Source organism: Rosa chinensis, chromosome 5, assembly GCF_002994745.2.
Source record: "Rosa chinensis cultivar Old Blush chromosome 5, RchiOBHm-V2, whole genome shotgun sequence".
In the NCBI taxonomy this organism is placed as follows: Eukaryota; Viridiplantae; Streptophyta; class Magnoliopsida; order Rosales; family Rosaceae; genus Rosa; species Rosa chinensis.
The window spans coordinates 38382524-38407821 of NC_037092.1; the positions used below are offsets into that span (position 1 = coordinate 38382524).

General features: G+C 37.0%; 3 protein-coding genes and 1 pseudogene across 3 annotated transcripts; 1 reads left to right on the forward strand and 3 right to left on the reverse strand.

The window, feature by feature from the left end:
• Positions 1-4322: 4322 nt before the first annotated feature.
• LOC112166071 (60S acidic ribosomal protein P2B) lies at positions 4323-6220 on the reverse strand. Its single transcript, XM_024302826.2, has 4 exons — positions 6083-6220; positions 5450-5539; positions 4636-4865; positions 4323-4529 (listed from the first exon to the last, which is right to left on the reverse strand). Exons 2-4 carry the CDS (start codon positions 5535-5537, stop codon positions 4503-4505), a joined length of 345 nt encoding a protein of 114 aa, XP_024158594.1. The 5' UTR covers positions 5538-5539; positions 6083-6220; the 3' UTR covers positions 4323-4502.
• A 1856-nt stretch (positions 6221-8076) lies between these two features.
• LOC112203782 (putative receptor-like protein kinase At3g47110) lies at positions 8077-11473 on the reverse strand. The gene is made up of 2 exons (XM_024344704.2): positions 8717-11473; positions 8077-8593 (listed from the first exon to the last, which is right to left on the reverse strand). Exons 1-2 carry the CDS (start codon positions 11457-11459, stop codon positions 8223-8225), a joined length of 3114 nt encoding a protein of 1037 aa, XP_024200472.1. The 5' UTR covers positions 11460-11473; the 3' UTR covers positions 8077-8222.
• A 6783-nt stretch (positions 11474-18256) lies between these two features.
• LOC112164553 ((R)-mandelonitrile lyase-like) lies at positions 18257-20102 on the forward strand. Its single transcript, XM_024300779.2, has 2 exons — positions 18257-19062; positions 19150-20102. Exons 1-2 carry the CDS (start codon positions 18351-18353, stop codon positions 20019-20021), a joined length of 1584 nt encoding a protein of 527 aa, XP_024156547.1. The 5' UTR covers positions 18257-18350; the 3' UTR covers positions 20022-20102.
• A 55-nt stretch (positions 20103-20157) lies between these two features.
• On the reverse strand, positions 20158-24084 carry LOC112164554 (annotated as a pseudogene).
• Between the last annotated feature and the right edge of the window lie 1214 nt (positions 24085-25298).

The window sequence follows — 25298 nt, forward strand, 5'->3', positions numbered from 1 at the left end:
TAATGGCCTATGTGGAAGTGAACAATTCAAAACGAGAGGACGTGTGGTATCTGGATAGTGGTTGCAGCAACCACATGTGCGGCAATAGGAAATGGCTTTCCAACCTTGATGAGGAATTCAGACACACTGTCAAATTCGGCAAAAATACAAGAATGTCTGTGCTTGGGAAGGGAAATATCAAGTTGGAAATTCATGGGATGACACAGGTAATTAGTGATGTTTATTACATTCCAAAATTGAGCAATTATTTGCTTAGCATTGGTCAATTACAGGAGAAAGCTGTAGCTATCTTAATTCAAAATGGGAATGCAGAATGTATCATCCGAGAAAGGGGTTGATAATGCAAACACAAATGTCTGCAAATAGGATGTTTGTGATTCTTGCAGCTGTGGTACTCTATGACTCCTCCAATTGCTTGCACACAACCTCACATGATCTGGCATATTTGTGGCATTGTCGTTATGGGCATTTGAACTTCAAAGTGTTAAGAACACTTCAATATAAGAAGATGGTCAGAGGTTAGCCACAATTTCAAGCTTCTACGAGGGTATGTACTGACTGCATGGTGGGAAAGCAAAGAAGAGATTCAATCCCCAAGAGAAGTACGTGGAGAGCTTCACAAAGGTTGGAATTGATACATGCAGACATCTGCGGCCCAATATCTCCTACATCCAATAGTAACAAGAGGTACCTTCTCTGCTTTATTGATGACTTTAGTAGGAAGATGTGGATATATTTCTTAGCTGAGAAGTCAGAAACTCTTAGCATGTTCAAATACTATAAGAGCCTTGTAGAAAAGGAAACAAGTTCATTCATTCGTTGCTTAAGAACTGATAGAGGAGGAGAGTTTACTTCTCAAGCATTCAATGAGTTCTGCAAGTCAAATGGCATCAAACGACAACTCACCGCTGCCTACACCCCACAACAAAACGGGGTGGCTGAACGAAGAAACAGGACCATTATGAACTTTGTAAGAAGTATGCTGTCTGAGAAGAGAGTTCCCAAGAGTTTCTGGCCGGAAGCAATTAATTGGACTGCTCATGTACTAAACAGAAGTCCAACACTTGCAGTACAAGATGTCACTCCTGAAGAAGCATGGAGTGGAGTTAAGCCAAGAGTTTATCATTTTCGAGTCTTCGGGTGCGTTGCTCACGTACATATTCCAGATGCCAAAAGGACCAAACTTGATGATAAAAGCTGCCAATGTGTTCTGCTTGGTGTGAGCGAGGAATCAAAGGCCTACAGGTTGTACAATCCCACTTCAAAGAAAATAATTGTTAGCCGAGATGTTGTGTTCGAGGAAGATGCAAGTTAGGATTGGGGGAGGAGTGTTGATGAGGCTAAGCGTGATGTGTTAGTTTGGGATGGAAGTGTAGAAAATGAAAGTGAAGAAAATGACGAGAATCATGCTCATAGTGAAGGGGAAGAAGAAAATATTGTACTTGCTCAACAAGAAGGAAGGGACTTGTTTGGTTTGTCTTCAAATAGCTCTTTCCAAGGAAGTCCACAAGATCTACAAGAACAGAGAAATAGGAGGCAACCAATATGGATGCAGGATTACGTTAGTGGAGAGGGGTTTGGGTTTGAGTGAAGAAGAAAACGAGTTTCATAACCTAGCTATGTTTACTACAAATGAAGATCCAGTTAGCTTCGATGAGGCGGTCAAGTACTCAAAATGGAGAGCTGCAATGAAAAGTGAAATTGATGCCATCGAAAGAAATGATACGTGGGAGCTTACAGTTTTGCCTCAAGGTGTGAAGAAGATTGGGGTAAAATGGGTCTTCAAAACTAAGTACAATGAGCATGGAGCAGTAGACAAGTGTAAGGCCCGATTAGTTGCTAAAGGGTATGCACAACGTTTTGGTGCAGACTACACTGAAGTCTTCGCACCAGTTGCTAGGTGGGATACCATTCGTATGATTATAGCTTTGGCAGCACAGAAGAACTGGAGTATCTACCAACTTGACGTTAAGAGTACTTTCCTGCACGGAGAGTTAAATGAAGCAGTTTATGTTGAGCAGCCGCGTGGTTTTGAAAGAAAAGGAGAAGAGGAGAGGTTTATAAGCTCAAGAAGGCCTTGTATGGGCTTAAGCAGGCCCCAAGGGCGTGGTACAACAGAATAGAGACTTACTTTGCCAAAGAAGGATTCGAGAGGTGATTTCGAGCACACACTGTTTATCAAGGCTGGAGAAGGAGGTAAGTGCGTGCTTGATTGTGAATTTGTGGATGACTTGATATTCACGGGTAATTGTGAAAGCATGTTTGCAAAGTTTAAAGATGATATGAAGCAAGAGTTTGACATGAGCCATCTCGGAAAAATGAGATATTTCCTTGTAGTTGAAGTTATGCAATGCTCTGAAGGAATTTATATTAGTCAGAAAAGGTTTGCTAGAGAGGTGCTTGAGAGATTTGGGATGGAAAGGAGCAACTTTGTGCATAATCCAATTGTTCCCGGTGTCAAGTTGATGAAGGAAGAAGAAGGTATTAAGGTAGATGCCACTGAGTATAAGCAAATGATAGGAAGTTTGATGTACTTGACAGTGACGAGGCCGGACCTGATGTATGTAGTATGCCTTGCTAGTAGGTTTATGGCAAATCCAACTGAGCTCCATTCACAAGCTGTGAAGAGGGTGCGTCGTTATGTAAAAGGCACAGTGAACATAGGGATATTCTATAAGAGAAGAGGTGATGGAGAATTGCTTGCTTATACTGATAGCGACTATGCAGGTGATGTAAATGATCGAAAGAGCACGTCAGGTTTTGTATTCTCATTGAGTGGTGGAGCTGTCTCTTGGAGTTCCAAGAAACAACCTGTTGTTACACTCTCAACCACTGAAGCTGAGTACATTGCAGCAGCTTCTTGTGCTACTCAGGGCATATGGATGAGGAGGATACTTGACAAGCTCGGTCACACTCAAGGGAAGTGCATCACAATCTTGTGTGATAATAGTTCAACAATAAAGTTGTCAAGGAATCCAGTTCTACATGGTCGAAGTAAGCATATCGACGTTCAGTTTCACTTCTTACGTGATTTAACAAGGGATGGGAAGATTGAGCTGGTTCATTGTGGTTCTCATGATCAGGTAGCTGATATTATGACCAAGCCCCTCAAGCTTGATGCATTTGTGAAGCTACGCGAACTGCTCGGAGTGTGTGAAGTTCCAAGTTTAAACTAATTGCTTACTGCAATTCAGTTTAGGGGAGGACATGTTAAGATTTGTTTTAAAGTCTGTTTGTTATTTAATGTTGTTAATAAACCCTAGTTTGTAGGGATGTGTAGATAGGATTTGACTCAATCCTGCATTAATGTACCACGTTTTAGAGTTGTGCTCTACGTGGGCTGTTGCTTTGTTTTCAAGTTTCCCTGTAAGCATATATATGCCTCTGCAAGTCAATTAATGAATATGTGAAGATATTCTCCCATACGTGTTGTTCAGTTCTTGAGAGTTCTGTATCTAACATTTTAATCTAAAACTGTGTAGCTGTAATTTTTGTTTCCATAAAACGAAAAAGGTATTAGAATGTAAGTTAATCTAAGTGGGCTTAACAAAAGAAGCAGCAACTTAATCCCTGAACTCCTGAAGAACCTGGTTGGGCAGTCAGTAGCATACTATTGAATGCACGTGGGGGCAAATGGTATGTATCTCAAAGCTTCAATTATATAGTACTAAGAGCAAGTGCACCGGTCTTGCTTTGCCCGGGCAAAAGGAGAGAATGATGATGTGGTGACCAGGCATAATGAAAATGAAGCTTGCACCGGTGATTGTTTGACTGGGCAAAGCTTGGCTTTGCATGACTGAGGTCAAAAAAAAGGGCAAGGGTATGACTTTTTTCTTGCCCAAAGTCATGAAGCTGCCAGCCCATATTGTGAGGAACGTGGGTGACGTCAAGAAGAAAAGCAAAGAGGCAGGACACTTGGTTGGTTTCTTAAGTGATTTTATTCCAACGCAACAGTAATATGAACAGTGAACAGTGAAATAGGAACAGTACAGTGAACAGTAAATATATGGACAGTGATTAAAGCAGCTATTTCTACTGGTGAACAGTATATGAACAGTGATTTACGTGAACAGTGTTGGCCGGGCAAGAAAAACAACGGGTGTAAACCTATGTCCAGTGGCAGTGAATAGTAACTTGACTGGTCGAATTCTTGACTTCTCGACTTTGACTTTTCTTGACTACGGGTGCACTTGCTCTAAAAGAAGGCAAACATTGCCCATGGGAGGCAGTGCAGGCAGAACATAGAAACACAAGTGACATCCACATCCAAAATGCAAACGTTAATCAGCATACACTGACCAATAGCAAGCACTCATAAGTGATGACACCAAAAGATGAAATTCAAAAATCAACCTTAATATGTAAACAAAAATAAAAAATTATAGAGATCTTGAGCCATATCCAACTACAAACTGAAAACTTAGTAACATTTGATTGATCTAAAATCGTAATGGAGTTGTCTTAAGTCTTGATAAAAGCCAACCACCATAAAAGAGAATATCTTAGTCGAAAAGGCTAAAACCCATATCCTGCAGCAACATAATATAACCAGTCAACAAATTATAAACATTCAAAACCAAATTAGAATCAAGGTACAAACTCCAGCTATATTTAAAAACGAACAGAAATACTTACATCATCAGACTCTTCCTTCTCTTCTACCTTCTCCTCCTTTTTCTGCTCAGCAGCAGCAGTAGCTGCTCCACCACCACCACCAGCTGCAGGTGCGGCAACACCAACTGCACCACCACCAGAGGGAACAGATGCCAACTTCTCCCTTCCAGACGCAATTAGCTCAGTAATATCTTTGCCCTTTACTTGGGACAATAGCAACTCAATCCTATCACCATCAGCTTCAGCTCCAACTGTAAACAGCAAATTTTTTTTAACCACATGCAATTGCAAAAATGTTTCAGCAACCACTAACACTTTGGTGCTCCAACAAACAATCCCATGGAAAACCAACTGTTAACTATCTTCATTCAAGCCATTCTTTTCCTCTATAATTCTGGAAAGAGGACATTACCAATGTTCCAGCCTAGAATCAAGTTACTATGCACAAAAGGAAAGAAATACGCATTAAATTTTAAGCAAATACTTCCAAAATCATTTGCAAATCTTCAATAAAGATGAAACTTATTATTCAAAGGGGAAAATCAAGATTCAAACTCTAAGGTGCTCAGCCCTGAGGACAGAAGCTCCCACATCTAAAACAATTAAGAAAGTAAACACCAATTTAATATAACAGTTAAATTTATCTTTCTTTATAGAACACAGTTGAAAGTATGATTGAAAAATGACATAGCATACTTAAAGAAAACAAAATATTCTATACTTATTATAAAAAACGAAAATAATTAGAAATCTACTATTGCCAAAAAATAAAAATAAAAGAAAAGAAAAGATAATTATAAAGAATGTCTAAAAGGATTATTCTAATAGAAGTTACCTGAGCTAAGAATATTCTTCACATCATCAGCTGAGGGGCTGGTGTTCCCTCCCAAAACAGCCAGAAGATATGCAGCAACAACCTTCATCTCTGCCCAAATAGAAAACTCAACCGTAAATTTTATATGAAAACAATTCACTTTCGTACTCCCAAGTCCAAAACTTTTTAATCTGGCAAACTACTAACACCACCATTTGTCTATGTGAGCAGTTTTTGATGATCTCAAGTAAAGTTTAGCAAAAAAAAAACATATTGGGTACTTAAAATACATAGGAAAACAATCAAGGTGGTTGAGCATGCCCATGATATTCTTATTTGAGTCTTAGTTTTTCATATTGTTTTGCATAAAACCCTGAGCTTTTACACATGTATTAAAAAAGCAAGAACAAAAAAGAAAGGAAAAAAAAAGAAAAAGATTATCCCCGAATGAGCATTTCAACATCATGGAATCCAAGAAATGCATAAGGAAATGAAAAACCGTCAACCAAAAGTATAGAAACTAAGATTGAAAAGGGGTACATGGCATTAAGTTTGTGAGTATCTGAAGCTCATATGGGTACTAGCAGCTAGCACAGTAAAGAATTCACTAAAAAGTGTAGAGCGAGAGAGAGACAGATAGAAGATAAGTTTTACCGTGTTAGAGTAGATCAGAGAGAGCAGAGCTTCAATGAGAAACGATGATTGAAGAAAGTGCAGCGGCTGATATTGAGACAGAGAGAAGTCCAAAAGGAAATGAAAGCAACGAGATACTCCTAGGTTAAGGACTCCAAGCATTGACGTTATAGCCCGGCCCACATTCATTTTGGGTTTTCTAAAGCACAAATGGGTACCAGCATTTCAACTTTAGTCTTTCGACGTTAAATGGGCCCATTCGTACCTTTCTGAATGAAAAAAAAATTTCTTTAAAAAGAAAAAAGAAAAAAGAAAAATTATATCATTCGGTCTAAATGACATAAGTCCCCTCCTAGTTTGATTGAGAGACGTGGTTACTGAACTTGCCACTCTTGCAAGAATGTCATATTGTCATTGCATTAAAGTAAGAATTTCAGAGAGAGAGAGAGAGAGAGAGATAACTTTTGTAACATTTAACCATATACTTCATACATCACTTTAAAAAAGTGTGAATTTTCTCAAGTCGATAATCACACAATAGGTATCGACTTTATAAGTAATTCTGCAAAATTTCATCCATGTTAGCAAGCATTTGGTCTTTCAAAATGGTGAAATATTATAGACAAATACATGACATCGCATAAAACTGAAATGGTAAAAGTGAGTAATCAAATTGCTAAATAGTTTCCAATTTGACTAAAGTTTTGAAGGAATCATATATTAAGAGTGTGACCTATATATAAGATGTGTGGTCTTAATCATCAAACTTTATATTTAAAGTGAGGGTATGCAAATTTCTAAAAATAAGGTTAGACAAAGTCAGAGAATGACTGCTCCCCTCATTCCAAGTCACAATATGAATGCCTACATTACTGGCACGTTTACTTACTTAGAATGAAAAATAATCATAAATCGGAGACAATTGGAATGGGAGAAGAAAGGAATCGGTATTAATTCTGGATGATTGATTCCTAAACTCATCTGCCCCCTTCGTAATCAAATTCTTGAGTATTTAGGAATCGATTCCTGATAAGAAGGTGAGACCTAATCTATTCTAATTTCTTCATGTGTTAGTAAACATAGAAATTCTTTTATCCGGAATCATTCTGATTCCTTTATGTGTTAGTAAACACAGAAATGTTTTTACCCTGTAATAATTCATTCTCATTCCAAGTAAGTAAACGTGCCCTACATGAGAATTCAAGAGCTTTTCCCAAGAGGTTACTTGGCTTCTCTCTTCCCATATTTCAAAAATATGATTGATTATAGACTACTCACTTTAGCTAGGAGTCCCCAGCCTTTTGCTTCCCCAGTTTTCTTTCTATGCAGTCAGATATGCTAATATGATGTGCTTCTTCAATTTTCTCTCATTAAGTTAGAATTAATATAGCATTGTTTGTATATATGTACAGTATGAGTTTTACTTGTCTCTCATGTTTATATGGGTGAATGGTGAATTGGTGATATCTTTTTTACCCAAAGGGCGGGCATGTGCATATTTTTTTTATCTGTTGAGTTAGGAAACACTAATAATCTGGTGCATACAGAAGTTCAGGAGCACATCCAGAGTCTCCTTTCATGCATGTCTTACTTATTTTGGCAAGGTTGGCTTACTTTCTTGATCAATTTGGGATTTGGCTTATTGAAAAAGTTGATAGATCACGCTACCCTTTAAATTGCCAATCTCATAAGATAGTGTTAAAGAGTCGGGAAATCGCCATTGATCGATGTTGCTTGTGCATAGTTTTCTTCATAATAATCACTGTGAAACACCAATTGTTGCCTCTTCAGTCTGAACCACTTCAAAGACATCATCATCCATATATACTTCAACTTTTCCAGCAAATTTCAGAACATTACTAAGATGATGACAATATATATAAAAGTCTTTCGCAGCTATCAAACTTCAAATTCAGGATTGATCCTAATGGGATCATGTGTTTCCGAATTAGGAAAAGAGATTTTATACAAGAAAGTATATACTCCTTTTTATTCTTTTGATTACAATGGGGGCTCAAGGCCTCAAACACACAATTGCACTCTAAATTAATACAAGTAATAATAACAACAAGACTTTGAAGACAGCATATTACAATAAAAAAACAAAAAGAGATCAAAATACAAGCATAGAACATACATAAAAGTAATAATTTGAAAAGTTCTAGCCAAGAAGATTGTTCCTGACGGTGTGTAATTCAGATACAACATCACTTATATCCTTTCGGTTTGTTGGGGATTCAGCAGAACTCGCAATTCCAATTCCAAATATCAACTTTAAGCACTCTTCAATTTTTTGTGGTCTTGTGATGGGTTGATTGCGAGCTTCATCAAAAGTGGTGATGCCTCCTTCAAGTTGTGAATCTGTAATCTCCTCAACATGTTCAGGTAGAGCGATCTTCACAAAGTTATGAAGATTCAAGCTGTCACTGAATATAGGATCAGTAGGTCTCTTCCCAGTAAACATTTCTAACAAGAGAATGCCAAAGCTGTACACATCCCCATATGTTGACACCTCACTTCCCATACCATACTCTACAATTCAAACAATATCACATATAGTTGTCACTACAACCGTACATAAAATAAAATGGCTCTCAATGAATTATGTAACAATTGAAAATATGAGAAATATGCATATATATGAGGATAAATTACCTGGAGCAGTATAACCAACCGATCCTCTTATTCCAATGGAGCTTGATTGATTTCTAGAAACGCTATCAGTTAATTTTGAGAGAAACCTTGCAAGTCCAAAGTCGGAAACATGTGCAGTCAGCTCTTTATCCAAAAGGACGTTACTTGGTTTGAGATCACAATGAACTATTGGTGTTTCACAATGATTGTGAAGATAATCCAATGTAGAAGCAACATCAATGGCGATATCAAGCCTCTGGACAAGACTTAAAGTTTTGGGTGCATCTATTACCGTTTCAATTCCAGTGGAAGGATGCAACCACTCTTCTAAGCTCCCATTTTCCATGAATTCATAAACTAGAGCCTTGAAATCATTTCCACGAAAATCAACACTTGAACATGCAGTTACAATCTTGACCAGGTTTCGATGCCTGATATTTCTCAGTGCTTCACATTCAGCTATGAAACTCTTTGAAGCTCCCCTCTGTACCATGTTAAGCACCTTTACAGCGACAACTTTATCACCATCGAGAATTCCTTTGTACACAGAACCAAAACCACCCACACCAATCAAATTAGTGGAAGAAAACCCGTCAGTTGCTTTTAGGAGCATAGCATACGAGACTTGCAAAAAAGAGTTCCCCAAAGTGCTCAACTTAATTGCTTTTCTTTTCTTACGATGAAGTAAGAAGGATAGCACCATAGCAATTACCAAAAGAGTAAACCCGGATACTAAAGCCATAACTATTTTTATTGTACGAGACAAACCTCTTGCTTTAGACAGTTCAGATTTGCACACAGGAAGTCGAAGCTCTGCAATACCTCCGCAGAGTGCGGTATTTCCAACAACTGATGTTGCACTTGCATTCTTAAAAGCACCTTCAATTGGTACTTCCCCCCATAAGTGATTGAAGGATAGGTTCAGATTCTCCAAGTTTCCAAAGCCCTTAAAGAACTGTGGAATATGTCCGGATAAATTGTTTCGAGAAAGGTCTAAATCTCGAAGGCCTCTCAAGTCCTTCATAGATGATGGAATGAGCCCCTTGAAGTAATTTCCCTGCAAGTGTAGGACTTCTAAACTCTGACAATCACCGAGGCTATTAGGAAGCTCTCCCGATAACATGTTCTCGGAAACGTCAAGTTCACCTAGATTCCTCAACTTGCCGATCTGCACAGGAAGGGAACCAACAAAGTGGTTTCTGGACAAGTTGAGAATAATTGATAAGGAGAGGAGGCCACTAAGTAGTTGATGGGGTATTGTACCATTAAGGATATTTTGAGAAAGATCCAATTCCAACAACCCGTGGCATTTCCCTAGACTCGAAGGGATGCTGCCGCTAAGATTATTTGCTAGCAAGTATAGACGGGTTAACATGGTTAAATTTCCAAGAGAAGATGGAATGCTTCCTGATAATTGGTTGTCCTCAAGATACAATTCCATAAGCGTTGAACGCTTCCCAATGTCAGTGGGGATGCTACCTGTGAAGGAGTTATCGCCCAAAGCGAGTGATTGCAAATTCACAAGACTTCCTAAACCAGTTGGGATGCTTCCATGTAGTTGGTTTCCATGAACCCAAAGCATTTCGAGACTGGTTGAGAGATTGCATATTGCTGTGGGCAACGTGCCTCCGAAATTGTTGTAGGCTAAAACCAACCGTGTTAACTGTGTGGCATTCACCAACTTTGAGACAAAGCTCAAGTCTCCCTGTTTACCACTTCCGAGATGATTATACATGACAGAGAACCTTGTGAGGTTATGAAGATTTTGCAAATTGGGCACTTGACCTGTTAGATTGTTACCTCCAACACTGAACGACAAGAGACTCGTTGCATTGGATATCGACAAAGGAATGACCCCAGTAAATTCATTCGTCCAAATGTGAAAGAACTTGAGGTTAGGAAATGCAGTGCTCAAGTGTGAGGGAATACTCCCCTGAATTTGGTTATGCGTTATAGAAAAAGTTTCAATAGCAGATAGGTTGTGAATGGAAGGAGGGATGGTACCAGACAACTTATTATCGCCCAACGAGAAATAGGTTAACATTTTCAATTGGCCTAGAGAACTAGGTATGCTCCCCACCAAGTTGTTATCATATGCAGCAAGTATGGTAAGAGATGAAATGTTCCCCAATGAAGGAGGGATTTCTCCATTTAAATTATTAATTTGTAAAACAAGTATTTGAAGCTTAGACAAGAAACCAAGATTAGAAGGAATTTCACCCACCAGCTGGTTGCCACTGAAATAGAGAGAGGTGAGGTTGAAGCAATTAGATGTGTTGACAGGAATAGGGCCAGTAAATGAGTTATTCTCTAAATCAAGTACCTGTAACCTACGCAATTGCCCAATTTGTGGAGGAATTTCTTGAGTGAAGTTATTGTTATGGAGGCGAAGTTCCCTTAAAAAACTCAAATTTCCGATGTGTGGGGATATGAAGCCAGCCAGGCCTTGGGAGTTGAGGTCCAGCATGGTGACTCTCTGACGATGCCTTGAACTACAAGTGACACCGTGCCACAAGCAGAAGTGAATGGAGTTATTCCAGGAGCTCAGGACGCGGTTGGGATCATGATGTATGTTGTCTTTGATGGATAAGAGTGCCAGCCTATCGGTTTCATTTCCTTCCAGCCTAGAGGTGAAGGGTTGGTCCAAATGCATGGAGGAGCTGAGACAGCAAATAAATACTGCATTAGATAGAGTGCATACTATTAAGATCACTTCCACAGCCAAAACCCGCATTTTGTTCGAACTTGCTTGAAAAAGAGTCATGGGTATTTGCTTGTGAAATTTGCAAGTTCCATTTGAGACATGTCAGAAATTTAAGGATCAGATTAGGTGGAAGAGATTACTTTTGAAGTTACCATTGTCTTTGCTTTTGACAAAAAGAAATTACTTGTGAAGGTTCTGGATGAAGATCAATATTAATTTTCATGTTGCTATTCCATACTTTATGCTTTGTATTCAACCAATGTTGCTTTCATACTGTAAGCTTTATCTTCCAATGTTGAAAAAACAAAGGCAAATCACTTGTGGAAGATTTTCTGCTTTAACTTCATAGTGAGAAAACGTTTACATACCCAGCCTATATAGGAGAAAAGTGAAAAAAAAAGTCTTCTATCACTCCTTGAATCACTCATTTACAATAACAAAGAAAAAACAGGTTTCTCTTAATTTAGGGACAAACCAACGGCTACTCTATCTATTCTATACCAATTAACAATGAGAACCAAACCTCTACACAAAGTAAATGTGTATGCGTGACTTCCAATAGTAACACTGATGTGAATGTATGACATCCTATCTACTAATATTGCTTTTTGAATATATTATACCAACTGACAATGAGGACCAGACCTATACACAAAGTAGATCTCAGTAACAACACTACAACAGTGTGTGCGCGTGATGTCCAATAGTAACAGTAATGTGAGTGTATGACTTCCCTTATCTACTAATATTGCTTTTTGAATATACTTGAAAGACCGAATTGAAGAACTGTGAAGTGTTTGATAAGAATTTGTGCTTGTATCTCAACTAATCTGTCTCCATATATTTGCGACGGATTAGGACGCTCCCTATATTCCAGAACTAAGAATCATCGACTGATTTCTAATACAGATCTGGACTTGTTATAAAAATAGGAATGGAAGTGTGGAATTAATCCTAATGTCTGGGTTCAGTATATATGAAAGTAACTGGAATTACACTTATAAATTAGCTACGACTTTAATTAAATTTCTAATGTCGAATTGATAACGCAAAGCTCTAACACTAGCCAATCATCAAAATAAAACTTTGGTAATTTGATTTTGGGTGCTGCTATAGTCACTCTATCAACCACTGCAAGTGGCCTAGTGGTTCTTGCCTAGTTGGGTGTGCTCCTCAACCTAGGTTCGAACCCTGAAGCTGTCAAAGTGGCCATGCACTATGCTGCAATGCATAGTTGGAGCATTTCACATGCGCCGCAGGGGTTTATCTTAGAGGCTTAGGAAGCCTAAACCCTAAACCCTATCAAATTCTTTGTTTACTTTATAGATGTCTGATTTATTGAAAGACACCCTAATGCAATATTTCAATTACAATTAAGGATAATAATTTATTAAAAGCTACCTTATCCTACAAAACACTTGCACGATTGCACCAATACGGCTAATAAATCTCCATCATCAAATTTCAGTGTTTATAATTCACAAATCCTAACATATTGTAATTTATATTATGTTCGGTACAACTTTACCGAATAACATTAGAGGTGTTGGGCTCAAATTTATGTGGTTTCAAAATGGCTAACTTCAGTAACGTGGTTTGATTAATTAGTCAATCATAGTACAAAATCATGACTATGACTCACATGGAGGGGTAAAATTGTAGGACACAGGATGTTGATTACATCTATCTATAATCTATTTGTACGATAAAGCGAACCAATTGGGATCTGGTTTAGACTGAAAACTAGCATTCCTATGCAGCAAAAGAAAATTCTATGCAAGTATATCTTTAGTTTTGCTGAGATTAAGAAATTGTTCTTAAAATTCTGTGTTCAATTATGAGAATTGTCCTAAATAAAATAAAAAGAACATCATAAACACATAACATATATATTCAGCAAAAACAAACACAAGTTATCAGACATATATATTGCATTCAAAACCATAGAGAGAATTCTCTTTAACAATATCAGCCTAACATGTTAGCATAGGACAGATATTCCTTAGTTTCCTTTTCATACGACTGAAACAAGTAAAACATGGTTGTTCTAGATTAGTCATCACCTGCATGGTTGAAGAAAAAATCTAGAAGTCCATATAAGTTCTAGTTGTCTTATCATATGCTACTTTCATACTTTAATTATGTAAAGTTTATAGCCTCCTGTAAGAGATACAATCACAATTCTATTGCATGAAAGTACAAGCTTTGATCAATCTTTAACCTTATGATTACACAATGAACTCAATGAAGAATTGTTGAGTGCAACATGTTCATTAAGTCCATCATGCAGCCATCGATCAAATACATATGGTTTCTTTATCTTTTCATTCTGAAAAGCCAACTTATGATGCTTGTGAATATCTGTAAGTAGAGGTGGCAAATGGGCCGGGCCGGCCCGGTTCGGCCCATTTTAAGCGGGCCTAGTCGTACTTCGTGCCGTGCTTGGGCCGGCCCATTTATTATCGTGTCGGGCTTGTGCCGGCCCATTTACTTAAACATTAAGCCCGGCCTGACCCATGGCCCGAGCCCATATCGTACCTGGCCGTGCTCGTGCCGGGTCAATAACGGGCCGTGCTCGTGCCTACCCATTATAAAGCACGATTTTAAAATCTTAATTTGAACAAATAAAAATTAATTTTATTTAACTATTTAGAAAATTAAAATAAATTAAGTTCTACAACGTTTTTTTCCTAATCTTAGCTTTTTAAGATTAGATTTCTAATAATTTTTTATATTTCACTATAAGAAAGAAAGAAAAAAAAAACTCAAAATATATTGTTTTTAGTATATTATTGTGAGATTAATCTTTATTAATATAATGAAGATTTAGTATCTATTATTCTTTCCTTCATTCTATTTTTTTTTTTTTTTTTTTAAAAGGAGGTACTGGGAAGGACCACAAGGAGGCACGCAATGGCCTTTTTTACCCGAAGTCCAGCACAGTGCCGCACCAAAGACGCAGCGACACCCCCCCTCCGGGCATCAAGTACACCAAATAGGTGGGCTTGCCCTCCCTGCATAGTCTTTTTCTTTTCCTTCATTCTATAGTTGTATTATTATGAGATTAGTCTTTATTAATAAACATATATTTAATATTTAGAAAAAATACTTATGTCAAAACAAGGATATAATGTTTTGTTTCATTATTTTGACAATATAAAAGAAAGTATTGGTGGAATTGTCAAGAGATTTTAAATAAAAAGGTCTCATATTCAAATCTCATCATTATAGTTTTTTAATATTTTTTTTTAAATGAAATTTTGTGTTTGTAACGGGCCGGCCCACAATATGTCTTGCTCGGGCCGTGCCGAGCCGGGCCAATGGGCCAATATTCTTAGGTCCAGCCTGACCCGTTATTCTAACGTGCTCGGGTCGTGCCGGGCCACTAACGGGCTTGGGCCGTGCCGGGCCCGTGCCGTGATCGTGCTTTGTGGCCCGTTTGCCACCTCTATCTGTAAGCAATACTTTATGGAGAACATTTTGCATCTAATTCACAGCAGCAATGCATCAATGTTCATAATAGCAATATTGTTTTAATCACAATCTTCGCATCACATATAGGAACTTCATACTTATTCCATTCAACCCAGAATAGAATTCAATGAATTTGATGATAAACATGAGGCTATTTCGAAAAACTAACCTGGACATCTCCAAGGCGCTGCATAAGAGAGTTAGCGGAAGCGAAATAGATATGCATAAACGCTTTCCGAAACCTTCTGATCCTAATTCACATATCAATTTGACTCCAAAACCTTGATGAAAGAAAACCCCAAGTTTCATGCTCATGGAACTCACATAACCCAAAACCCAGAAAACGAGTTATGAAAAACATGCTCGCTGTGTATCCATCGTAAAACAATAATTTCCCTTTCTTCTTTTCTTCTTCTTTTTTTTTTTTTGTTTCTGTTAAATTGAAGACAGGCTTGGTCCAATTTAGGTCAAAAGGCTTTAAAACATGATACAACAAACTTGGCCTAGGTGGTGTTTTCCTTGAGTAAAAATATGCAAGCCATTCAACAATCAAGTGTGTAATAAATTGATCCAAAGCTCTGTGAAAGAAGCTCTGATACCAAATGTAACATCAATACAAACAGACAAGGATCACAACCACAAAGTCTATAGATACAAAACATGCTTATGTGAACTGAATAGTACTAACCTTGAGTATTCATGTTGATCAAGTCGTTGATGGCTAAGGTCTTCTGCTTTTCACCAAGAGTGAGTTCCTCTCTATGGGTCAAGGTTCTGTATACTCAGTGATGGTGGAAGTAGGGACTGAGGCTTCTTAAATAGGAGTCATATGTAGACACCTCCCATAAAGAGAATCTATTCAACATAACCTATATAGATATTCTGCCTTTAATTCCTTAAACATATCTAATGCTACTTACCTAAAACAAGTAGTAATAGGATTCTCAAATATCTATTGCTTCAGATAACACAACAGATTACAAGATTCGACTCATATCACAATCTCATTACTTAACCTTCAAGTAAAGCAAACAATCAATGCAAATTTCTTTCATGATAGTGATGAGTTCATAATTATTTCTTACAGTTGTAACCCGTTGCTCTGAGTTGTTTCCCCAGTTGCAATAAGTAGGGTATGACTGTAACAAATATGGAGAAGTCTTGGGGCTATTCTTTTAGAATTCTCAGAAGTTAAGTTGGTTCTTGCCCTCAGTGTCAATCAAAATGACCATTTACTGTCAACAATGAGCAGGAAAATGTTTTACAAACTTACATGTGTGTTTCTTTTTGGTTGGATGATCGTGAAGAGAAGAAAAGGAGTTAATATTGAATTTTACAATGCTTCTTTTCCATTTACATGCATTTGTCTTTAAAATAGCTCTGTAATACCAAGTTAATAAGACATCCATCATTCTTGTTTCAGACTATACAAAGTTGACATATGATTCCTCAAAAACATTTCCACAAGGTTGATAGATTCAATCATTTCCCCTTTTGACATCCTTTGTGATGTAAAGGTCAGAAATTTGCAAACTCTCCTTTTCCACTTTTTTTGTGTTGGTTTGTTTGCTTTTTCACTTCATTTTAACAAAGGATGGAATTTGGTAACATGTAATTTGTAGTTGATAATCATTTCAAGTTGCAACCCAAGGGAGATAATATTGATGATATATAACCATAGACAAGTGTCAACAAGATATCCAAGCCTCCATTAGTCAAGTAGATCCTTATTTATATCCCATTTCGTACTTAATCTCTCAATTTGGTTGCTTTCATGTTTGTATGAACTTCAGCTGTTTTCTGATTCTCATTGGGTTTTCCTTCTTTTCAGATACTTCCCCAAGACTTGCTAAAGCTTGCAAAAATGCTTGAATTGAATCAGATTATACTGAATGATATTTGGTATCGTATTTAGCCATAATCAAGACTTGGCTTTGCGGTTTTCATCATTTCCTTTTGTGCTAATATTTCTTTCTCAATTTTGTTTATGTTTTGTTGATTGTCAATATGGTTATGTTACTTTCAGGAATCCATGGTCAGAATTGATCTACCAATGACATGAATCAGGGTATGTATTTTTTCTTCTTTGTGAAATTGGATATGCACCAAGTATTTTTGTATTTCAAAAGTTTCTTCATATTAACATTGTCTGATGTAGTGGCTCGTGATTGAAGGAGAAGATGGATAGCATCACTGCTAGTATAGGAACATTTCAATTTCAATTAGTTTAACGTATATCAACTTCTAGATATTTTTATGTCTGCAGGATTTTTTATATTCAACTAGTTAGTATTGTTAATTTCAAGGGAGTGCATTGAACAAACTAAGGATAACTCTATCATGAATGTTTTTCAACATCAAAGATCTGTTAAATTAAAAGATGAGCTGAAGATTAATGTATGTGGCCTTCCTAGAAGATTTGATTTTCAATTGGCTGGCCCCTCAAAAATACTCGAGCGACTTTGTTTTTTTTGTAGTTTGAAATAGACGGGATTGTTAGCCGTCAAGAAACATGTGCCGTACCTGTTAGAATATCGTCGGCATTTGCAAGAAGTCTTGTGATTGACAACAATCTGCAGGCTGATGTATTGGATGAAGGCATGCATCAAATTGATTGTGACCTTTTGCATAGCAAAGTCTAACCATGCATGTGGCTAGAAAAGTCTAACCAGGTGGCTCGTCTCATACACTCCATACACTCCGATTACAATTGCAAAAGTTTATGAGGATAATGCAGGTCAATTTCAAGTTTTGAAGTTGCAAAATAATTAGTTTTTTGTGGAGGGGTCATGGGTTCCCATTTTTCTTTTTATTTCGTCTGAACGCACGCGTCAAAACTCTTATTTATTTAGCAAATCACTATTTAAGGATCATGCTTGCCATTTACATTCGTGCGAACGGCTGTCAAGTTGGCTATTTTAATTGCATATTATAAATCAACATGTTAGTGAGCTGTGGTTTGTTAGTTATTTAGAATAATTGATACTGTGAAAGTTTTAAATTTATAATAATAATAATAATATTGTCTTCTTCAAATGAAAAAAGTCAAAAAAAACATGGAGCAGCTTCGCAAATAATGCTTCCTTCCTTCTTGTCTAAGACATGCTTGGAATACTCAGTGTGCTTTTGATGGCACATCCCTCACTTGTGAAACGATTTCATGTTTGTATTATTATTATTTTTTAATTTAAAATTTCTAATCACCATTGTTGACAATGGAGTGAAACAGAATCAATTATAAATAACGATGGAGTCACCATTGGCAATGGTAGTCCCCGCCGCAAGAGTATAAGATAAGAACTGAAAAACAGTCCACTGGAGTATTCAACAATTATATGCTACCACATCACCAAAAAATAAAATAAAAACAATTATATGCTACCAGCACTAAAGAACAGTCAAGAATTTGAAACTATATATACACCTTAATTTACCAGCCTTGAAGCTTCAACAATTCTACTGTTGCTCATCACATTCATGGAGATGGGGTTTTCATTGCATCTGTTGCTTCTATTTGTTCACTTGGCTATATGTTCTTCGGAGCAAACATTCCCCTATATGACTTCAAATGTCAAAGAAGTAGCCGGTAGGTCCTTCGACTACATTGTGGTTGGCGGAGGCACTGCCGGCTGCCCCCTAGCTGCAACTTTGTCTGAGAAATTCTCAGTGCTGTTGGTGGAACGAGGTGGCTCACCTTACGGAGACCCCTTCATCTTAGAGTTGAAGTACTACGGATACCCAGTTCTCGTAACTGATGAATATACATCAGCTGCACAAAGGTTTGTCTCCACAGATGGTGTCCCCAATTTAAGAGGAAGAGTGCTAGGAGGATCAGCTGCTATCAATGGTGGGTTTTACAGCAGAGCAAGTAAGGATTTTGTCAAAAAGGTTGGTTGGGATAGTGAGGGAGTAAGGGATGCTTATGAATGGGTGGAATCTAGAATCATCACTAAACCTGATCATTTGCCTCCATGGTCGCATGCTGCTCTGTATAGCTTTCTTGAAGCTGGAATTCTCCCCTATAATGGCTTCAGTTTGGAGCATATTCAGGGAACAAAAATTGGTGCTACTTCGTTCGATAACCAGGGAAGAAGACACTTGCCAGCTGATCTTCTACCGGCAGGAAATCTAAGCAAGATCACAGTTCTCTTGAATGCAACTGTAGACAAAGTTATCTTTCAAAAAACTGGTAAGCATGGTAGTTCTTTAAAATAGCATTTAATGTACAATATGTAAGATAAACCCTCTGTTGCTGATAATGTAAATGGTTGTGCAGGTACCAGAGATGAGAAGATAGCTCGAGGTATAAGATTCATCAAGAGCGATGGCAGCTCAAACCAGACTTATGAAGCTTACCTCAACCAGCCAGACAAGTCGGGTTCATGGGGTGATGTGATACTATCAGCAGGAGCTTTAGGCAGCCCTCAGATTTTGTTGTTAAGTGGCATTGGCCCTCAAGAACACCTAAACAACTTTGAAATCCCGCTCGTACTCAACTTGAAGGGAGTAGGAAAAGGAATGCAAGACAATCCTTCTATTAAAATCTTAGTTGACTCCAAGCCGCAAAATCGAACACCAGAGCCTAACAAAGTTGCTGGTATAGCAGATGATTTCAAAATCATAATTGAGGCAGGAATTACACCTACTAGCTTCAATGCAACAATAGTTCGCATTTCTGGCAAAATTGCCTTCCCAGAATCCGTTGGAAAGATTGAACTCAACAGCACTGACCCAAGAGTAAACCCATCAGTGACATTCAACTACCTATCAAGCGAGAAAGACCTGGCAGAATGTGTGAAGATGACCCAGCTGCTTGAGCTAGCTTTAAGGTCCAAATCAATTGCTTCCTTCGTGGGTTCGAATGAATACCGAAACAAGCCGATGCCTACTGAAGACGAGCTCCAGGAACGCTGCAAGACGACTGTCAGTACCTTCTACCACTACCATGGTGGTTGCACTGTGGGGTCAGTGGTCGACAAGAATTATAGGGTTTATGGTGTTAAAGGCTTGAGAGTGATTGATGGTTCAACCTTCCTGGAATCACCAGGCACAAACCCAATGGCCACTGTGCTGATGCTTGGAAGATACCAAGGGCTCAAAATTCTTCAAGAAAGAAAAGATGCTTCCTTTATCAATCCCAGAACCTGATCAGCTTGTAATTTATCCCATTAATTAAATAAAAACAGCAACCTATGCATAATTTGAATAATGAATGACAAATTCCAAGTTCAACATGATGAAAATTGAAAAAACAACGCACAAAGAAGATGAATTGACAAATTCCAAGTTCAACTAGAATTCGTGCCCGCGCTGCTGCGGGTTATAGAATAAAATCTGAAAGTTTAATAGGATCAAGAATGTAGTTGAGAAGTAAATTTTATAACAAAAAATGTATATCATGTCCTAATAACATTACCACTAATGTAGATGTTGTGGTAGTGTTAAAAAAAATAGGCTTTCATAGTTTTAGTTAACATAGTTACAGTTGCTGCTGGGACAGCTTCCAAAAAATAGGTTGTTTTAGTTACAGGCTACCGTATCTGCTTGCCAAAAGTAGGTGATGATGTCTATTAGCATTAGACAGTTGCTAGCCTAGTGATGGACGGTTATGAAGGTCGTCCAAAAAGTTGCCAAAAGTTGTTAGCCTAGTGATGGACTGTTATGGAGGTTGTCCAAAAAGTTGCTTCCTCCAGGTCTTTTTACACAAAAAGTGTCATCATACTTCAGTCTGTTTTCTCCTTGTTGAAGGACTTCATGGATGATCCTGCTGATTCAATGCTGCCTTCCCTGTCATTGAAGAAGTGAGAGATCACTAAGCGTATTTAGTGATCAAATGTTATGCAGAAATAGCTTATTAATACTGATATTTGGGAAACTGAAAGATTTTTAGATTGAAGATGAGAGTGCAAAACACAAATTTTTCTATATTGACCTTACTTAATTAAAGGTCTACACTCACCTTGGTTAGTGCAAAATGTTCTTAATCCAGAAACTGAGTTTCTAGTGGATGAGATTCCCACATTGTTCTGTAGTATCTAAAAACACTCGGCTACCGTAATAGTATTATTAAATGAAAGCTGCTGATTCTCTTTTAGTCAGTGTAGAAGACCAACCAATGCAAGACTGATTTTTTGGAATGATACCAATAACTGTATTATATTTTGAAGAGGAAAGAACAAAGAGCAACATGCAAACATGTTTGAACAACATTACAGAATAGAGTATCCTAGACCAAGCAATGCACACATTGAGTACATCTAGAACAACATTACAGAATAGAGTATCCTAGTTAAAAAAAAAATGCCTCTATATATTTTCTTCACAGCTCTGTCACAACAATCATCTATCATTGTTCATTGAAAATATAGTAAATGTATTCCAATTCATGAGTACATTTGGTTACTGTGTTCCATGTAAAATGAAAACATTCTAAACCATTTGCCACTTCTGTTTGCGGTATTTCTTAAATACTCTAAGCAAGTTCTAACTCATATGCAAATTGAACCAATTTCAGAAATCAAAACAGGGAAAAGATAATCTAGGAAAGAATATCTAACCTGCCCAACTTTCCTCAACACAATTCCAAAACTTGCCTTAAAAATTGTAAACTCCTGCATCACCGAAAACACCATACAATCTTCACTGAAAACATGTATAGTCAAAGAAGAAATCATACGGTTATACAGATCCAGACCTAGCTATTTCTTATTAATGGGAAAACAGAACAGACCTGTCTATGATTTTATTGCAGTCTTCTTTTAATTATAGTACTCTTCAAAAGAATATGAAGAAGGACCAATGACTTTTTATATATTCAGTAATCAAGTCGGTTGTACATAAAATTGAGTAACTCTCAATTAATTGAAACATCAAGCCACTAATTAACTTATACTACACAGATAAAGATACAATCAAATATTAATCCAGCCAAGCAAGCCAAACTGCACAAATCAAAGAGAAACCAAACAGGTACAAAAATTCCTCCACTAAATGACAAATACAAAGTTTCACAACCAACTATACACAACTCTAGTATTCTTTTACTTTTATCTGAAAGTTTAGGACAGAAAACTTGCTGCACAATTTCAACTAATAATTCATATGCTTACTTATAACATTTTAAGTAACTTCTGATTTAAGAGCACTCAAAAGGTTTAAAGCACTAAAAAGCTTTAATTTGAAAGTAATTTGAAAGGACATATTACTTCTAAGCGTTTCACTTAATGATTTGTATTGTTCGCCAACCATGTTGCTGCTCTTTAAGCAGAAGAAGTATATAAAATAGAATTGAAATTTCCAAGAAATGAAGTCAGGAAAAGAGAATTGAATTGAAATTGGAAAGAAAATTTTGTTCCAATTATAGACAGTACAGTCAAATGAATCCCCAAAATGAAAAAGAAACTGTACATCACACAGCTAAGACGGAGTAGCATTGTCTGAAGTCTTCATAAAAGCAAACCACCATAAAAGAGCATCTCTTAGTCAAAAAGGCTGAAACCCATATCCTGCAGCAAGATAATACAACCAGTCAACAAAAAATAAACATTCAAAACCAAATTAAAATCAAGCTACTAAAGTCAAAAAGGCTGAAACCCATATCCTGCAGCAAGATAATACAACCAGTCAACAAAAAATAAACATTCAAAACCAAATTAAAATCAAGCTACTAACTCCAGCTGCATTTAAAAAAGAACAGAAATACTTACATCATCCGACTCTTCCTTCTCTTCTACCTTCTCCTTCTTTCTCTGCTAAGCAACAGCAGGGGCTGCTCCACCACCACCGCCAGCTGCAGGTGCAGCCACAGCAACTGCACCACCACCAGAGGGAACAGCCAACTTCTCTCTTCCAGATGCAATTAGCTCAGTGATATCTTTGCCTTTCACTTGGGACAATTAGCAACTCAATCCTATCACCATCAGCCTCAGCTCCAACTGTAAACAGAAAACTTTTTTTTTTTTAACCACATGCAATTGCAAAAAAGTTGCAGCAACCACTAACACATTTGTGCTCCAACATAGAATCCCAAGGAAAACCAACTATAAACTATCTTCATTCAAGCCATTCTTTTCCTCTATAATTACTATGCACAAAAAGGAAGAACTAGCATTAAATACCAAAGCAAATACTCCCAAAATTATTTGCAAATCTTCAATAGAAAATGAAACTTTTTATTAAAAACGGGAAACAAGAGTCGAACAAGGCGTTCAGACCTGAAAATAGAAGCCCCCACATCTAAATGACTAAATCAATTATAAAAAAAAAAAAGTAAACATCAATTTAATATAACAGAGTTAAATTTACTTTTCTTTTGATGACACAGTGCAATCCATGATTGAAAAATGACATAACATACTTAAAGAATACAAAATATTCTATACTTACTATACGCAACGAAAATAATTGAATTGCAAATAAAAAATAAAAAAAATCTTTAGTTCTGAAAATATGAAAAGAATGCCTAAAAGGATTTTCCTAATAAGAATTACCTGAGCTAAGAATATTCTTCACATCATCAGCTGAGGGGCTGGTGTTCCCTCCCAAAACAGCCAGAAGATATGCAGCAACAACCTTCATCTCTGCCCAAATAGAGAACTCGACATAAATTTTTTATAAAAACAATTCACTTTCGTACTCCCAAGTCCAAAACTTTTTAATCTGGCAAACTACTAACGCCACCATTTGTTTATTTATGTGAACAGTTTCCAATGACAATGATCTCAAGTAAAGTTTAGATGTAATATGAGAAAATAACTTGATTTTCTTTTTAGCAAAAAAAAATAAAAATAAAAATAAAAATAAAAAGACATATTGGGTGCTTAAATACATTGGAAAACAATCAAAAAGGTTGAGCATTCCCATTATTCGAGTCTTAGTTATTCCCAAATGAGCATTTCAACATCATGGAATCAAAGAAATGAATATGAATATGAATAGAAACTAAGATTGAAAAGGGGTACATGGCATTAAGTTTGTGAGTACCTGAAGCTCATATGGATACTAGCAGCACAGTAAAGAATTCACTGAAATGTGTAGAGCGAGACAGAGAGAAAGAGAGTTAGAAGATAAGTTTACCGTGTTAGAGTAGATCAGAGAGAGCAGAGCTTCAATGAGAAACGATGATTGAAGAAAGTGCAGCGGCTGATATTGAGACAGAGAGAAGTCCAAAAGGAAATAAGAGCAACGAGATACTCCAAGGTTAAGGACTCCAAGCATTGACGTTATAGCCCGGCCCACATTCATTTTGGGTTTTCTAAAGCACAAATGGGTACCAGCATTCTTTCCACGTTAAATGGGCCCATTCGTACCTTTCTGAATGAATTTTTTTTTTCTTTAAAAAGAAAAAAGAAAAATTATATCATTCGGTCTAAATGACATAAGTCTTCTTAGTTTGATTGAGAGACGTGGTTACTGAACTTGCCACTCTTGCAAGAATGTCATTGCATTAAAGTAAGAACTTCAGGCAACCCTAAATCTCAAGAGCATTTCTCTAGAGAGAGAAATAACTTTTGTAACATTTAAGCATATACTCCCTACATCACTTTAAAAAAAATGCGAATTTTCTCAAGTCAATAATCACACAATAGGTATCAACTTTATAAGTAATTCTGCAAAATTTCATCCATGTTAGTAAGCATTTGGTCTTTCAAAATGGTGAAATATTATAGACAAATACATGGCGTCACATAAAACTGAAATGGTAAAAGTGGGTAATCAAATTACTAAATAGTTTCCAATTTGACTAAAGTTTTAAAGGAATCATATATTAAGAGTGTGACCTATAAGATGTGTGGTCTTAATCATCAAACTTTATATTTAAAGTGAGGGTATGCAAATTTCTAAAAATAAGGTTAGGTAAAGTCAGAGAATGACTGCTCCCTTCATTCCTAGTCACAATACGAATGTCTACATTACACTCGAGCTTTTCCCAAGAGGTTACTTGGCTTCTATCTTCCCATATTACAGAAATATGATTGATTATAGACTACTCACTCTAGCTAGGAGTCCCCAGCCTTCTGTTTCCCCAATTTTCTTTCTATGCAGTCAAATATGCTAATATGATTTGCTTCTTTAATTTTCTCTCACTTATAAGTTGGAATTAACACAGCACTGTTTGTATAGATGTATAGTATGAGTTTTACTTGTTTCTCATGTTTATATGGGTGAGTGGTGAATTCGTGATATCTTTTTTACCGAAAGGGCGGGCATGTGCATATTTTTTTATCTGTTGAGTTAGGAAACACTAAAAGTCTCTGGAGTTGTTGATTATCATAATAATCTGATGCATACAGGAGGTCAGGACTCACTAAAAGGAGCACATCCAGAGTCTCGTCTCATGCATGTCTTACTTATTTTATTTTGGCAAGGCTGGCTAACTTTCTGGATCAATTTGGGATTTGGCTAACTGAAAAAGTTGACAGATCA